At 36.9% G+C, this 16,766-nt stretch overlaps 1 protein-coding gene and 1 long non-coding RNA gene across 2 annotated transcripts; one reads left to right on the forward strand and one right to left on the reverse strand.

The window, feature by feature from the left end:
* Window positions 1-11,443: 11,443 nt before the first annotated feature.
* LOC117474554 (ras guanine nucleotide exchange factor Q-like) lies at window positions 11,444-12,182 on the forward strand. The gene is made up of 4 exons (XM_034120394.1): window positions 11,444-11,480; window positions 11,572-11,644; window positions 11,762-11,830; window positions 11,950-12,182. Exons 2-4 carry the CDS (start codon window positions 11,588-11,590, stop codon window positions 12,112-12,114), a joined length of 291 nt encoding a protein of 96 aa, XP_033976285.1. The 5' UTR covers window positions 11,444-11,480; window positions 11,572-11,587; the 3' UTR covers window positions 12,115-12,182.
* A 3,643-nt stretch (window positions 12,183-15,825) lies between these two features.
* Window positions 15,826-16,409, reverse strand: LOC117474576. The gene is made up of 4 exons (XR_004555107.1): window positions 16,364-16,409; window positions 16,189-16,261; window positions 16,037-16,096; window positions 15,826-15,929 (listed from the first exon to the last, which is right to left on the reverse strand). It is a non-coding gene; the product is annotated as an uncharacterized LOC117474576 (long non-coding RNA).
* Between the last annotated feature and the right edge of the window lie 357 nt (window positions 16,410-16,766).

The following is a 16,766-nucleotide window of genomic DNA, read 5'->3' on the forward strand; positions in this document are numbered from 1 at the left end:
AATTGTGTACAATGCTTTTGTATTTTCCCCTTTCGATTCGGAGAAACAAATATTTGTTCGTAGTGTGTGGATGGCAGAAGGCACTACACTACCCAGAATCCTCAGCTATGGGACTACACCATGTGCTTAGAACGTGTCCTACCCCCCCTTAGGTCACAGGCTCCTCCAACAGTGCAACACAATAAAACAGATAGGCTACACAGAACAAATAGTGCAAGTAAATACAAAAAGAAAAATAGTAAAATAGTAAAAAGTGAAATAGTGCAATAAGAGTCTATATACAAGTGATTGGAATATGATATATTAGATAAATAATTTCTAAGTAGCAGCCAGATGAATGTTATGGATGTTGTTTCTAAGTTCAGGTGTTTAATAGTCTTATGGCCTGTGGGATGAAGCTGTCCCTGAGTCTGGTGGTTTTAGTCCGGATGCTGCGGTACCGCCTGCCAGACGGCAGCAGACAGAACAGTTTGTGGGGTGATGGGGGTCTTTTATAATCCTGAGGGCTTTCTTTAAGGTTAACCTGGTATTTTTACTCCACTACATTTATTTTAGTTACTTTACAGATTTGGATTAATGATGTGAAATATAAACAACCCTTAAATCAGACTTTAGTTACACCTGAGTAAAATTCAGTGAATTCAGCCAACAATCAGGCGAGATATTTGGTAGTGGGTGCTTGAGAAGACTAAATATGTATCTGCAGATCCCTAAAGCATATTCATTACTCGTTATTCTCTACTAATAGTTAATTAAAAACTGTATATAATGGCTATTTTGCACATCCCTTTCAAGATTTTCTAAGGTTTATTGACATATCATATACACAACTACGGTGTAGTTATGCAATGAATGAAACACTTGGGTCACAGGTTCATCAACAGTGCATCACAAGACATCTATCGATATCTGTGTACCTCCACCATTAAACATATTCTGCACATTTCTTATACTATCTACATACATCTTATAAGAGTATAATTAATATGTATAATATCAGTTAAAATAAGTGCTTCAACATAGTTAACATTGAAGGAAAGTTGATTGTCAAGTTCCAAAACAAACCATGCAATATATTAGACGTTAAGTACTTTGTCAGGCTTAATATCTGTAGATACCCCCAAAGCTTTTTTCTTATTTAAAAGAAGACCTTAACCTAAAGTATTCTTTCATGTTTAAATAAAGCCTTATTAGTTTGTCTGTTTTGCACATCCTCCTATCAGGCACTAAACTGTTTTATTGTAGAGATCACTTACAGTATCTTCTTGATATTTTCTATTCCATATTATTTATATCATTGACCTTCCACTTTCCCACTATATTAAGAGTATGTACTCTTAATATTTAAATGTTTTCATCAAATATAACACATTCAAAAGTGCTTTACAAAAATGAAAGACATTAAGAAAAAGGCATTTTAAAACGGTCAATAAAAAGCAACCCAATCTACCTGCATTGCATTACTCTAAACGTGTAATAACGTGCTTTAACCAGTAGGAGGTGCGGGTTAAAAAGCTGTCAAGTTTACAGTGTTAACAAAATAAAATATACTGCTGTTTCTGGTTTAGTTTACGACGGATATATTCTGTTATTGTTTTGATATTTGTAACACAAAAGCGATGTAAAAAACCCACAGCAACACAGAAAAGATGGTCTTAACATGACCCAGCGGTCTAGTAGTTAATAAAAAACAATAATATCAAAACAAATTATTACTACTAACTTTATTGTGAAATTAAAATAGAACGGTAAAAGAATAGTTTCCGGTCCATTCTGAGGCCCGATCTCTGTAGATATATAAAGAACTACGACAGATGTGTAATGTTTAATGCAGCCAAACCATTCATTACAATGCATTCATGTGATGACTTTCAAAGAGTAAAGCAAGCACTGCTGAATAAAGTATGATTTGATCTTTGACGAAACGTTTTTTTCATTGGAATGCAGTTGGAGGTCAACCAATCACAGAGCTTGAGGCAAAGCGGAACACTAGCTGAGGATTCTGGGTAGTGTAGTGTCTTCTACCATCCACACACTCCGAAAACATATTTGTTTCTCCGAATCGAAAGGGGAAAATACAAAAGCATTGTACACAATTTAAACCAATCAATGTTGTGTAATTAACAAGGATAATCTGGTGTTTTTGAGTTGATGAGTAGTGCAGATATCACTGTAAATAAAATCAATGGACAGTAAGGAGAATACTTACTTCCGGGTGTAAAATGCTCTGTTATCCAATGGGAATGGACGCTCAGCTCTTTGGGTCCGTAATACAATAAAGGGTACTTAATCAAATAGGAATATAATTATCTTTTAAATAACGTTAACTAAAGGGAACAATCTCTTTGACACAGCTGAAGCTCTGGCCTTCCTTAAAAACGAACTAATTTAATAAAAATCACAGTTGTATTACTTACAATACATTGTTTTTTGAGAACAAACATTGGTGAATAATGCACCATAATACATTCTGACGAAAAATAAAAATTATTATGAATACAAATAAAATAAAAGAAGCCTCCTGTGAGTTACTACAAGCTATACAGTAGATTTTAAAAACGTTTTATAGAATAAAAGCTCACTGCTGGACGTTGTAGAAATGCGTGTGTGCACCACGACAAAGGAGCCTCATTCACTTTACATTGGCGTTGTTTGCGTGGTGCAGACACGTAAATGTAACAAAGTTCGTGACTCCACCATGCAATGCAGTGTTAAGGAGTCGTGGTGGAGTCACGCATTCTGGTGAGATCAGGTTGCTTTTTTTCCTCAGGTGTGCAGGCAATGAGAATCTATCACCTTCTTTATTTAAAGAGACTTTTACAAAGACAACAGTAAAACATAATAAACATAATACTGGATGTGTAATACTTCCTTTTGTTTAAGCTCATTGTATAATGAGTGACAAAGTGTTATTGTGGGGAGACACAGTTTGTCAGTGTTCTGGTACAAGAGTTAATCCTTAGATGTGTAGCAAGTGTTTGTTTTAGCTGTGTAGTTTGTTGTGTACTTTGAATGGTAGACTATAGTGTGCTGAGCTGCGTGTAATTGAACACATTAAAGAGAAGTGTGGGATAACAATTGTAGAACAATTTTAAATGAATGCACAAACTCTCGCTGTAGTTTTCATCTCCGATCATGGCCACAAAAAGTGAATGTTTCTGATTAATTGCCGCGTACAACCACTACAGCACCAGCACGAGTATGGTGACTGCCCAGGATGGATTGACCACAACTGTTGCCCCCAATATGTTAACTCAACAACATCTACAACTACTGCAGCTACTTCATAGTAACTGATTGTAAAAAAAAACAAGCAAAAAGTGAATAAAAGTATTGAAGTTCCCATGACATGCTTTTCCGGTTATTACCCGTCCCCTTGTATGTTATGTAGCTTTTTATGCATGTAAACGGTCTGCAAAGTCACAAACCCTCAAAGTACAACCTGTATCGAGTAAAACTCTAACACAGAAAAGACCTGTCTATGCTGCCCCAGAACGCCTCTTTGGAGATTTTTCTTTTTCCATTGTTTACTTCCTGGTCTAAGTGACGTAACGACGACCAAATGGACCAAGTGGTCCAAATGGACCAATCCGTGGAGTTCCTCAGTCCTCACACACACACACACTCACTCAGCCTTATCTTTTCTCAGCCGCGCTACTCCACGGAGTTTCGCTGGCACACACACTCACTCAGCTTTATCTTTTCTCAGGCTGTGAGTGTGTGGCGAACTGTGTGGCGAACAGCCTGGCTGTGAGTGTATGTGTGTGCTTAGGCTGAGTTCCGCGATGTCTCGCTGTCTCGCAGACCCCACGCAGCAACCAGGAAACGACACCAGTAATACAGCTCCACTGTCCGCTCCTCAATCCTTAAAGGGCGGAGCAGCGAGCTCCACAACGTCCCGCCAACACGGCATCCAGACCCCACGCAGCATTCTCATCTGTTTGTCATTACTGGTGTCATTTTCTAGTTGCTAACAAACGCCATTGTAACACATAATCACTGATGTTCCGCTGTAACGGTGGTGGACTCATCAGAACAGAGTGGGCGAGCTGACCAATCAGAGCACAGTGGGCTCATAGGGAGGGGGGGTAGGAGCTCCAACAAGCCGTTTAGGACAGAGAGTGAATACACATACTATACAGAGATGCTGTATGAGAAACCAATGTGATTTTGGAACATTGAACGATGTAAATCTATTCTAGTAGACCTCAACAATGGAATTATGATCAGTAGAAATGCCCATGACATGGGACCTTTAAATCACTGTTCTCAAAATCAGCTCTGTTGTTTTTGTCGCTTGTTAAATTGTATGATATTGTCCTTATCATTCTACTTACATCAAACATTGGCATCAAATTAACTTCATAAAATATGACCAAATATCTTTTTTTTGTATGAGAAACAAAAATGTGCATAAAAGTACATAGTGCGGTAGATACAGGTGAGGTTAAGAGTGATCTTTACACAGAGCATAACAGATGATTTTGGGTCGTTGAATGCAGTTTAGTTTGATGTTCATTCAGTGTTGTACGAGTTGAATGAGTTGATGATTGTTTGCAGTAGCTGTGAGCACCTGCCGTGTGTGGTTAGAATAGTGTGCTCTTCCTCTACCTGTGTTCTGTTGCCTTTCCGGTCACCTATGACCTTATTTATACCCCTGTGCAGCTAACCCACACCACCAAGTGTTCAAAAATAATATTGCATTATAAAGCTAAACAAAATAATATAACTGCTCCTATAATTTGTATTACCTTTTTTAAATATTTTTAAAAATAAGGTATAGGTTAAATAAGATGTACTTATCCCTGCTCCTTTCCATTATGGGCTACACAAAATGTGTACATGTTTTGTTTTATAATAATTGCCATGAGTGGAATTAACTAATAAATAAATAGATGGATAGATAGATAGACAGATAGACAGATAGATAGATAGATAGATAGATAGATAGATAGATAGATAGATAGATAGATAGATAGATAGATAGATAGATAGATAGATAGATAGATCGAAGATAGATGGATAGATATATAGATAGATATATTTATAAATGTATATCTCATATCATTATACATTTTAAGAAAGACACACATGCTAGATCCATGTTTTCAATTCATGAAGTTTATTGAGTAGTTACACCAGAAAATAAAGTGAAATGACCCACATGTTTGATTGACCTGGAATGATTAGGACTGTATCATTTACTGTTGGAGATGATTCTGAGTACAACATCACACACTGAAAAAAACAGAGCTGATCAAACATCTGTAATAATTACTGGGTATCATTCACTTATATATAGGTGACATTTCAGTTCCCATTAAGTAGCCGCAGCAGTAGTTGTATGAGTGCGGCAATATTGGGGGTTGTGGTTGCCCCAGCCTGGGTAGTAGTCGTAGCTGTGGTAGTGGTGGTACTCTGCAAGAAAATCAGAAACATTCAGATTCAAATGTGTAAGAATTCTTCAGTATTTGACATATAGGTGTGTTGAATGTTGAATTAGAGAAGTTAAAGAAAGCACTCACCTCTCCTGAATTTGACTCAGATGAGCTTGAACGAGCAAGTCGTTTATGCTCCATGTCATTCTGGAAAATAAATTCACATGTTGCAATTTTGAAACTGACTTTTATTGGATAAGAATCATAAATGATATTGAGAATGGACATATTAAACTCACAGGACGAGCCAGAGCCAGGCTCAGGAGGCATCCAAGCACAAGAGCTAGCTTCAGCATGGTTACAGTGATCACACTGTCAAATGGAACAAATCAAGACTGATGCAGCTTTACTACAAAATTGGCAAAATCACCACCAAACTCACATATAAAGTACAGAAAAATAAGATGTATTTACCTTCAAATCTTTGCACCTTCAGCAGTTTATCTCGCAGAGAGTCAAGGAGGTTTTTGAGTTGCTCTTAATGTTGAGCTTTCCTTATATACAGTAAGAGGAGCGCATGTCATCCCATTACCAAACAGCAAGGTTGGGAAATTGTTATTTCTACCACCACATTTGAAGGTGTTGCTAATGATCAGAGATTGAAAACACTCCTAGATTTATGATAAGTTGCATTAATTTAATAGCTCAAATCAGAATGAACATACAGAGATCAATTGGATTTGTTTTCATAATTAGCAAACATTTTATATTAACACTGTTATCTAGGTTTAGTAGGTTTACACTAAACCCTTCAGTGTTGGCCAATCAGACAGAGATGTAATCAAGTAAATGTCTTGCATGTACTCTCTACTTGTGAGACTACCTGAGCCAGCTTTGTACATAATATAATACAAACATTTCACCACTGTCTACAGCATGTACAACATTTCTGGAGGTATCTGAAGAGGATGAGAACGATATATGTGAAGGCTAAGACAACCAGCGTGTATTCCTGGAGACAGTTTGGTTGGAAAACATAATAGGATACTTTGTTTTGTGACTCTAAAATGAATTGAATTCAAAGGCTTATCAGACACTGGAAGAACACTGGAATGGGATAAATGAGATGAATTGCTGACTATTTTTATATTTCTTGGCAAGAGATAGGTTAAAAATATTAAACATATTTAGAACAGAATTGCATTGCTCTCTTTTTGTTATTGGGCTAAACCCCAGCTGACTTGTGACAGCTTTCTTGTCAAACATATTTCATCACATAGATACAGTATATCCATCCAAATCCATGAATGACTTCAGAGAAACTCTCCAACAAAGGATGACTGGACTGCAATTGTTAACTAAATGAACTGCATGTGTAATTTTACCTTCACATTACAATATGATGGATCCTATTACATACTTCTTTGAATAACCCCTTTTGTGCCCATGGCAACACCTTGTTTTGGGTTTCTTTGACACATATTAATCTATATTTACATCTCATTATTGTAATTTTTAGTAAGTATGTTTGAAGATCAGGCATGGCTGCCCCTGGCCAACTTGTGGCCTTACGCAAAGGTGTTTCCTGAGGCCCCCCGGGTCTGTACTCAAGTTGTCACTCATAGCTTTGAATGAACAATAAAGCCTCACAGGTTCTTAGTAAAAAAAAATGAAGTTTGTTTTCGGTCAAAAGGAGTTCTCATTGGCAACATGACACTTGTTCAGGGTCTTTCAAAGACACGTGTAATGGGTAATATAATATTGTGTTAAAGGTGGGGTAGGTAAGTTTGAGAAACTGGCTCGAGATACACTTTTTGTTATATTCCATGGAATGCTCTTAACATCCCGATAGCAATGAATATCTTAAGTGCTTTGACAAAAAATCCATAAAAAAATTTCATCTGTGGAAACCGTAATACTGTAAAAAGCACGACCAATCATTTTAGCCGGCCCGGCTAAAATAACTGGATGGCCTACCTGCCTGTCAGCCTTCCATCTGTGCACAAACTTATCTCGTGCCCTCATTGGTCATGTGCGCGTTCGTGTGTGTTGGAGGAGGGGCTCTGTAAGGAAGTGGAAGATTTTTTCCGGCTGTGTATTTTCAAATTCTAGCACACTCCAGCTGGTTTCTCCAAAATTACCTACCCCACCTTTAAGGGACATTTCTGCAAGCAATTAATTTTATTAACAATTGCATTCAATCCTTTTTTGTAAGTGTTTTGCTGCAGCTATTTCAGTGTGAAAGCTTGTCAAATGTCATTTATTGTAAAAAGATATTCATCCTGAGTCACGAAAAGGTAGATTAGTATTGCATTTCTGCTTTGTTATATACTAATTGCCATGAGTAGAATAACTAGATAGATAGATAGATAGATAGATAGATAGATAGATAGATAGATAGATAGATAGATAGATAGATAGATAGATAGATAGATAGATAGATAGATAGATAGATAGATAGATAGATAGATAGATAGATAGATAAATAGATAGATCGAAGATAGATGGATAGATATATAGATAGATATATTTATAAATGTATATCTCATATCATTATACATTTTAAGAAAGACACACATGCTAGATCCATGTTTTCAATTCATGAAGTTTATTGAGTAGTTACTTCAGAAAATAAAGTGAAATGACCCACATGTTTGATTGACCTGGAATGATTAGGACAGTATCATTTACTGTAGGAGATGATTCTGAGTACAACATCACACACTGAAAAAAACAGAGCTGATCAAACATCTGTAATAATTACTGGGTATCATTCACTTATATATGGGTGACATTTCAGTTCCCATTAAGTAGCCGCAGCAGTAGTTGTATGAGTGCGGCAATATTGGGGGTTGTGGTTGCCCCAGCCTGGGTAGTAGTCGTAGCTGTGGTAGTGGTGGTACTCTGCAAGAAAATCAGAAACATTCAGATTCAAATGTGTAAGAATTCTTCAGTATTTGACATATAGGTGTGTTGAATGTTGAATTAGAGAAGTTAAAGAAAGCACTCACCTCTCCTGAATTTGACTCAGATGAGCTTGAACGAGCAAGTCGTTTATGCTCCATGTCATTCTGGAAAATAAATTCACATGTTGCAATTTTGAAACTGACTTTTATTGGATAAGAATCATAAATGATATTGAGAATGGACATATTAAACTCACAGGACGAGCCAGAGCCAGGCTCAGGAGGCATCCAAGCACAAGAGCTAGCTTCAGCATGGTTACAGTGATCACACTGTCAAATGGAACAAATCAAGACTGATGCAGCTTTACTACAAAATTGGCAAAATCACCACCAAACTCACATATAAAGTACAGAAAAATAAGATGTATTTACCTTCAAATCTTTGCACCTTCAGCAGTTTATCTCGCAGAGAGTCAAGGAGGTTTTTGAGTTGCTCTTAATGTTGAGCTTTCCTTATATACAGTAAGAGGAGCGCATGTCATCCCATTACCAAACAGCAAGGTTGGGAAATTGTTATTTCTACCACCATATTTGAAGGTGTTGCTAATGATCAGAGATTGAAAACACTCCTAGATTTATGATAAGTTGCATTAATTTAATAGCTCAAATCAGAATGAACATACAGAGATCAATTGGATTTGTTTTCATAATTAGCAAACATTTTATATTAACACTGTTATCTAGGTTTAGTAGGTTTACACTAAACCCTTCAGTGTTGGCCAATCAGACAGAGATGTAATCAAGTAAATGTCTTGCATGGACTCTCTACTTGTGAGACTACCTGAGCCAGCTTTGTACATAATATAATACAAACATTTCACCACTGTCTACAGCATGTACAACATTTCTGGAGGTATCTGAAGAGGATGAGAACGATAGTGAATGCTAAGACAACCAGTGTGTATTCCTGGAGACAGCTTGGTTGGAAAACATAATAGGATACTTTGTTTTGTGACTCTAAAATGAATTGAATTCAAAGGCTTATCAGAAACTGGAAGAACACTGGAATGGGATAAATTAGATGAATTGCTGACTATTTTTATATTTCTTGGCAAGAGATAGGTTAAAAATATTAAACATATTTCGAACAGAATTGCATTGCTCTCTTTTTGTTATTGGGCTAAACCCCAGCTGACTTGTGACAGCTTTCTTGCCAAACATATTTCATCACATAGATACAGTATATCCATCCAAATCCATGAATGACTTCAGAGAAACTCTCCAACAAAGGATGACTGGACTGCAATTGTTAACTAAATGAACTGCATGTGTAATTTTACCTTCACATTACAATATGATGGATCCTATTACATACTTCTTTGAATAACCCCTTTTGTGCCCATGGCAACACCTTGTTTTGGGTTTCTTTGACACATATTAATCTATATTTACATCTCATTATTGTAATTTTTAGTAAGTATGTTTGAAGATCAGGCATGGCTGTCCCTGGCCAACTTGTGGCCTTACGCAAAGGTGTTTCCTGAGGCCCCCCGGGTCTGTACTCAAGTTGTCACTCATAGCTTTGAATGAACAATAAAGCCTCACAGGTTCTTAGTAAAAAAAAATGAAGTTTGTTTTCGGTCAAAAGGAGTTCTCATTGGCAACATGACACTTGTTCAGGGTCTTTCAAAGACACGTGTAATGGGTAATATAATATTGTGTTAAAGGTGGGGTAGGTAAGTTTGAGAAACTGGCTCGAGATACACTTTTTGTTATATTCCATGGAATGCTCTTAACATCCCGATAGCAATGAATATCTTAAGTGCTTTGACAAAAAATCCATAAAAAAATGTCATCTGTGGAAGCCGTAATACTGTAAAAAGCACGACCAATCATTTTAGCCGGCCCGGCTAAAATAACTGGATGGCCTACCTGCCTGTCAGCCTTCCATCTGTGCACAAACTTATCTTGTGCCCTCATTGGTCATGTGCGCGTTCGTGTGTGTTGGAGGAGGGGCTCTGTAAGGAAGTGGAAGATTTTTTCCGGCTGTGTATTTTCAAATTCTAGCACACTCCAGCTGGTTTCTCCAAAATTACCTACCCCACCTTTAAGGGACATTTCTGCAAGTAATTAATTTTATTAACAATTGCATTCAATCCTTTTTTGTAAGTGTTTTGCTGCAGCTATTTCAGTGTGAAAGCTTGTCAAATGTCATTTATTGTAAAAAGATATTCATCCTGAGTCACGAAAAGGTAGATTAGTATTGCATTTCTGCTTTGTTATATAATAATTGCCATGAGTGGAATAACTAGATAGATAGATAGATAGATAGATAGATAGATAGATATCATTATACATTTTAAGAAAGACACACATGCTACAGTAAATCCATGTTTTCAATTCATGTCGTTTATTGAGTAGTTACACCAGAAAATAAAGTGAAATGACCCACATGTTTGATTGACCTGGAATGATTAGGTCTGTATCATTTACTGTAGGAGATGATTCTGAGTACAACATCACACACTGAAAAAAACAGAGCTGATCAAACATCTGTAATAATTACTGGGTATCATTCACTTATATAGCGTTTTGCTGCAGCTATTTCAGTGTGGCAGCTTTTCAAATGTGTTTTTATTATAAACAGATATTCATCCTGAGTCGTGAAAAGGCTGGGGTTTTGCCCAATGTAAAAAAAAAAAAGATCATTCAATTTCTATTACAAATGTTCTTTTCAGCCTTGTCTTGCCAAAACATATGCAGAAGGGATTCAACGCAGGAGATTACATTTACAGATTTCATTGCATTTGTTTCCTTATTTTTTCAATGCTAAAGGGAGAATGGTTAAGATACTACATTAAAGTGGTTGTGTAAAATATTTTGTGACAACTAAAACTAGTAATTTAATATTTAATTTGAGACTAATTAGATTAACTACAATCCTTTCTGATATGAGGTATTACATGAATGCAACACACCGTCATACGGTGTTTGGTTTCCATCTCTGATCCACACCTTGAAATGTGGAGGAGGGAGATTTCCTAATATTTGCAGTTTCCCAACATTGTTGTTACCTTGCTAATGAGAGGACACCCACTCCTGTACCTGTATATAAGCAAAGCTCAACACTCAGAGAAACTCAAAAACCTCCTCGACTCTCTGCGAGACAATCTGCTGAAGTTGTGAAGAATTGAAGGTAATTATATATTTTCTTTCTTTACTTCTAAGTGGGAATTTGCTCATATTTTAGAAAAGCTGCATCACTCTTTATTTCTTCCTTCTAACAGAGTGATCACTGTAACCATGCTGAAGCTAGCTCTTGTTCTTGGATGCCTCCTGAGCCTGGCTCTGGCTCAGCCTGTAAGTGTAACATTTTCAAACTTAATATCAGTACTTTTCTTCTCATACCGTGATAAAAGTATTTTAATTGTTTTTAGTAAAATGAAGGCAGTATCATAATTGTGGCTTTCCCTACAGATGGACACCGAGCACAAAAGACTTGCTCGCTCAAGCTCTGGCTCTGGCTCTGACTCAAATTCAAATGAGGTGACTGCTTTCTCTATCCTCTACAGTTCAACATTCTAAACACTTGATTGTGAAATGATATACAATTCCCTAGCTACTCCTCTGCTTTATTTGACAATGACTCTCTGATTTTCTTGCAGAACAACAACAACAACAACCAGCAGGCCATTAACGTCCAGTTGATTCAGGCTATCCTTCAGCTGTTAAACCGGCTAGCGACCACTGCAGCTACAACTACAGCTGCTACTACAACTACTGCTGCTCCTACTACCGCAGTGGTCACTCCCCCTCCTGTAACAACATAAGAGTTGGATGGAAAACCATGTAATTTGTGGTGTAAATGTGTGATGAAAATGTTTGTTTACACAATTTCCCTACTTCCTTGAATTGTATGTATTCTCTGTAGTTTCTACAAAATAAACTTCAATGTAAACAATATACCAGACATATTCGCTTTTCTTAAAACATAATGTGTATGATTAACTGTGTATGTGTGTGTCAAAAACATAATTATAGATGGATAGATAGTTACTCATAGTTTTTTGGGGAGATGGAAGCTGTGGAGGACCTTAGGGATCTTTCAGCAACATAAAATGTAAGAAGATCGTGTTGTTTAAAGCCCCATAAACACAGTTATAACACCTTCACTGTTCGCACCTCTGAGTATCTGTCTGACCCAGTTGGCCAGCTAATTGGATGACTGAGGATGATAAAAGGTGGACCTGCTGACGGAGAACCACTGCAAACGCTTGGTGACTTCCATTTAAATCATAAAAGAAAATCATTAGAGGAATCATTGAGTATAGGTAGGCCTAGCTGCAAATACATATACATATTTAAAAATTATATATAATATACATCTTTTAAAATTCACAAACAGTTTGGTTACATGGTTATATACCATTGTAAAAACATTTCAACTTAAATTTAAGTCCTATCATCAAATAAAAAATACCTGTGAATTGAACTTAACATGATACATTACTCATTTACAGAACTGCACAAACTCCTTTTTGGGACTCTGAATGGCTCTTTTCATACAGTACCTTGATGAGGTTTGTGAAGACAGATAAAACATATTTCGTAAATTGTATATGGATGAACATGGCATTTCACCATTCTCTCTAAGTCACAGACTGGTTTATAGCCCATCCCAGGATGAACTAACTTTTCCTTACAACTCAAGTTCTATTCCTCAACCCAGATCAATTATTTCATTAATTGTAGCGTTCAGTGACATAATCTTGTGCAATAAATGCTGGACGTCAAATGCAGAAGATTACCAGGGATTGATCAGGCATGCCAAAAAGATTAGTTTCCAGTATGTATCGCAAGAGAAGACTTAAGGTGTTATGTCAATGAGAGCTTGGGACCAAATTCTGGAGACAATGGTTGACTAGAACTGCTGTATTTTATATCAGATATCCTCTACATTGTTGAAAAGATGTAGATTTATATCCTTGTAGAGTCTACAAGGATATACATCTACATCTTTTCTGGCATGATGCTATATGCTATGCAGTAACTTTGGTTGTTTTATTTTTTAAACCTTCAAAAATAGTTGGACATGACACACCTTTTTTTCCTCAGGTGTGCAGGCAATGAGAATCTATCACCTTCTTTATTTAAAGAGACTTTTACAAAGACAACAGTAAAACATAATAAACATAATACTGGATGTGTAATACTTCCTGTTGTTTAAGCTCATTGTATAATGAGTGACAAAGTGTTATTGTGGGGAGACACAGTTTGTCAGCAACAACATCTACAACTACTGCAGCTACTTCATAGTAACTGATTGTAAAAAAAAACAAGCAAAAAGTGAATAAAAGTATTGAAGTTCCCATGACATGCTTTTCCGGTTATTACCCGTCCCCTTGTATGTTATGTAGCTTTTTATGCATGTAAACGGTCTGCAAAGTCACAAACCCTCAAAGTACAACCTGTGGCGAGTAAAACTCTAACACAGAAAAGACCTGTCCATGCTGCCCCAGAACGCCTCGTTGGAGATTTTTCTTTTTCCATTGTTTACTTCCTGGTCTAAGTGACGTAACGACGACCAAATGGACCAAGTGGTCCAAATGGACCAATCCGTGGAGCTCCTCAGTCCTCACACACACACACACTCACTCAGCCTTATCTTTTCTCAGCCGCGCTACTCCACGGAGTTTCGCCGGCACACACACTCACTCAGCTTTATCTTTTCTCAGGCTGTGAGTGTGTGGCGAACTGTGTGGCGAACAGCCTGGCTGTGAGTGTATGTGTGTGCTTAGGCTGAGTTCCGCGATGTCTCGCTGTCTCGCAGACCCCACGCAGCAACCAGGAAACGACACCAGTAATACAGCTCCACTGTCCGCTCCTCAATCCTTAAAGGGCGGAGCAGCGAGCCCCACAACGTCCCGCCAACACGGCACCCAGACCCCACGCAGCATTCTCATCTGTTTGTCATTACTGGTGTCATTTTCTAGTTGCTAACAATCGCCATTGTAACACATAATCACTGATGTTCCGCTATAACGGTGGTGGACTCATCAGAACAGAGTGGGCGAGCTGACCAATCAGAGCACAGTGGGCTCATAGGGAGGGGGGGCAGGAGCTCCAACAAGCCGTTTAGGACAGAGAGTGAATACACATACTATACAGAGATGCTGTATGAGAAACCAATGTGATTTTGGAACATTGAACGATGTAAATATATTCTAGTAGACCTCAACAATGGCATTATGATCAGTAGAAATGGCCATGACATGGGACCTTTAAATCACTGTTCTCAACATCAGCTCTGTTGTTTTTGTCGCTTGTTAAATTGTATGATATTGTCCTTATCATTCTACTTACATCAAACATTGGCATCAAATTAACTTCATAAAATATGACCAAATATCTTTTTTTTGTATGAGAAACAAAAATGTGCATAAAAGTACATAGTGCGGTAGATACAGGTGAGGTTAAGAGTGATCTTTACACAGAGCATAACAGATGATTTTGGGTCGTTGAATGCAGTTTAGTTTGATGTTCATTCAGTGTTGTACGAGTTGAATGAGTTGATGATTGTTTGCAGTAGCTGTGAGCATCTGCCGTGTGTGGTTAGAATAGTGTGCTCTTCCTCTACCTGTGTTCTGTTGCCTTTCCGGTCACCTATGACCTTATTTATACCCCTGTGCAGCTAACCCACACCACCAAGTGTTCAAAAATAATATTGCATTATAAAGCTAAACAAAATAATATAACTGCTCCTATAATTTGTATTACCTTTTTTAAATATTTTTAAAAATAAGGTATAGGTTAAATAAGATGTACTTATCCCTGCTCCTTTCCATTATGGGCTACACAAAATGTGTACATGTTTTGTTTTATAATAATTGCCATGAGTGGAATTAACTAATAAATAAATAGATGGATAGATAGATAGACAGATAGACAGATAGATAGATAGATAGATAGATAGATAGATAGATAGATAGATAGATAGATAGATAGATAGATAGATAGATAGATAGATAGATAGATAGATAGATAGACAGATAGACAGATAGATAGGTAGATAGATAGATAGATAGATAGATAGATAGATAGATAGACAGATAGACAGATAGATAGATAGATAGATAGATAGATAGATAGATAGATAGATAGATAGATAGATAGATAGATAGATAGATAGATAGATCGAAGATAGATAAATAGATAGATAGATAGATAGATAGATAGATGGATAGATAGATAGATAGATAGATATATAGATAGATATATTTATAAATGTATATCATTATACATTTTAAGAAAGACACACATGCTAGATCCATGTTTTCAATTCATGAAGTTTATTGAGTAGTTACTCCAGAAAATAAAGTGAAATGACCCACATGTTTGATTGACCTGGAATGATTAGGACTGTATCATTTACTGTTGGAGATGATTCTGAGTACAACATCACACACTGAACAAAACAGAGCTGATCAAACATCTGTAATAATTACTGGGTATCATTCACTTATATATAGGTGACATTTCAGTTCCCATTAAGTAGCCGCAGCAGTAGTTGTATGAGTGCAGCAATATTGGGGGTTGTGGTTGCCCCAGCCTGGGTAGTAGTCGTAGCTGTGGTAGTGGTGGTACTCTGCAAGAAAATCAGAAACATTCAGATTCAAATGTGTAAGAATTCTTCAGTATTTGACATATAGGTGTGTTGAATGTTGAATTAGAGACGTTAAAGAAAGCACTCACCTCTCCTGAATTTGACTCAGATGAGCTTGAACGAGCAAGTCGTTTATGCTCCATGTCATTCTGGAAAATAAATTCACATGTTGCAATTTTGAAACTGACTTTTATTGGATAAGAATCATACATTATATTGAAAATGGACATATTAAACTCACAGGACGAGCCAGAGCCAGGCTCAGGAGGCATCCAAGCACAAGAGCTAGCTTCAGCATGGTTACAGTGATCACACTGTCAAATGGAACAAATCAAGACTGATGCAGCTTTACTACAAAATTGGCAAAATCACCACCAAACTCACATATAAAGTACAGAAAAATAAGATGTATTTACCTTCAAATCTTTGCACCTTCAGCAGTTTATCTCGCAGAGAGTCAAGGAGGTTTTTGAGTTGCTCTTAATGTTGAGCTTTCCTTATATACAGTAAGAGGAGCGCATGTCATCCCATTACCAAACAGCAAGGTTGGGAAATTGTTATTTCTACCACCACATTTGAAGGTGTTGCTAATGATCAGAGATTGAAAACACTCCTAGATTTATGATAAGTTGCATTAATTTAATAGCTCAAATCAGAATGAACATACAGAGATCAATTGGATTTGTTTTCATAATCAGCAAACATTTTATATTAACACTGTTATCTAGGTTTAGTAGGTTTACACTAAACCCTTCAGTGTTGGCCAATCAGACAGAGATGTAATCAAGTAAATGTCTTGCATAGATAGATAGATAGATA

The sequence above is a fragment of the Trematomus bernacchii genome, unplaced genomic scaffold (assembly GCF_902827165.1).
Source record: "Trematomus bernacchii unplaced genomic scaffold, fTreBer1.1, whole genome shotgun sequence".
Taxonomy (NCBI): Eukaryota; Metazoa; Chordata; class Actinopteri; order Perciformes; family Nototheniidae; genus Trematomus; species Trematomus bernacchii.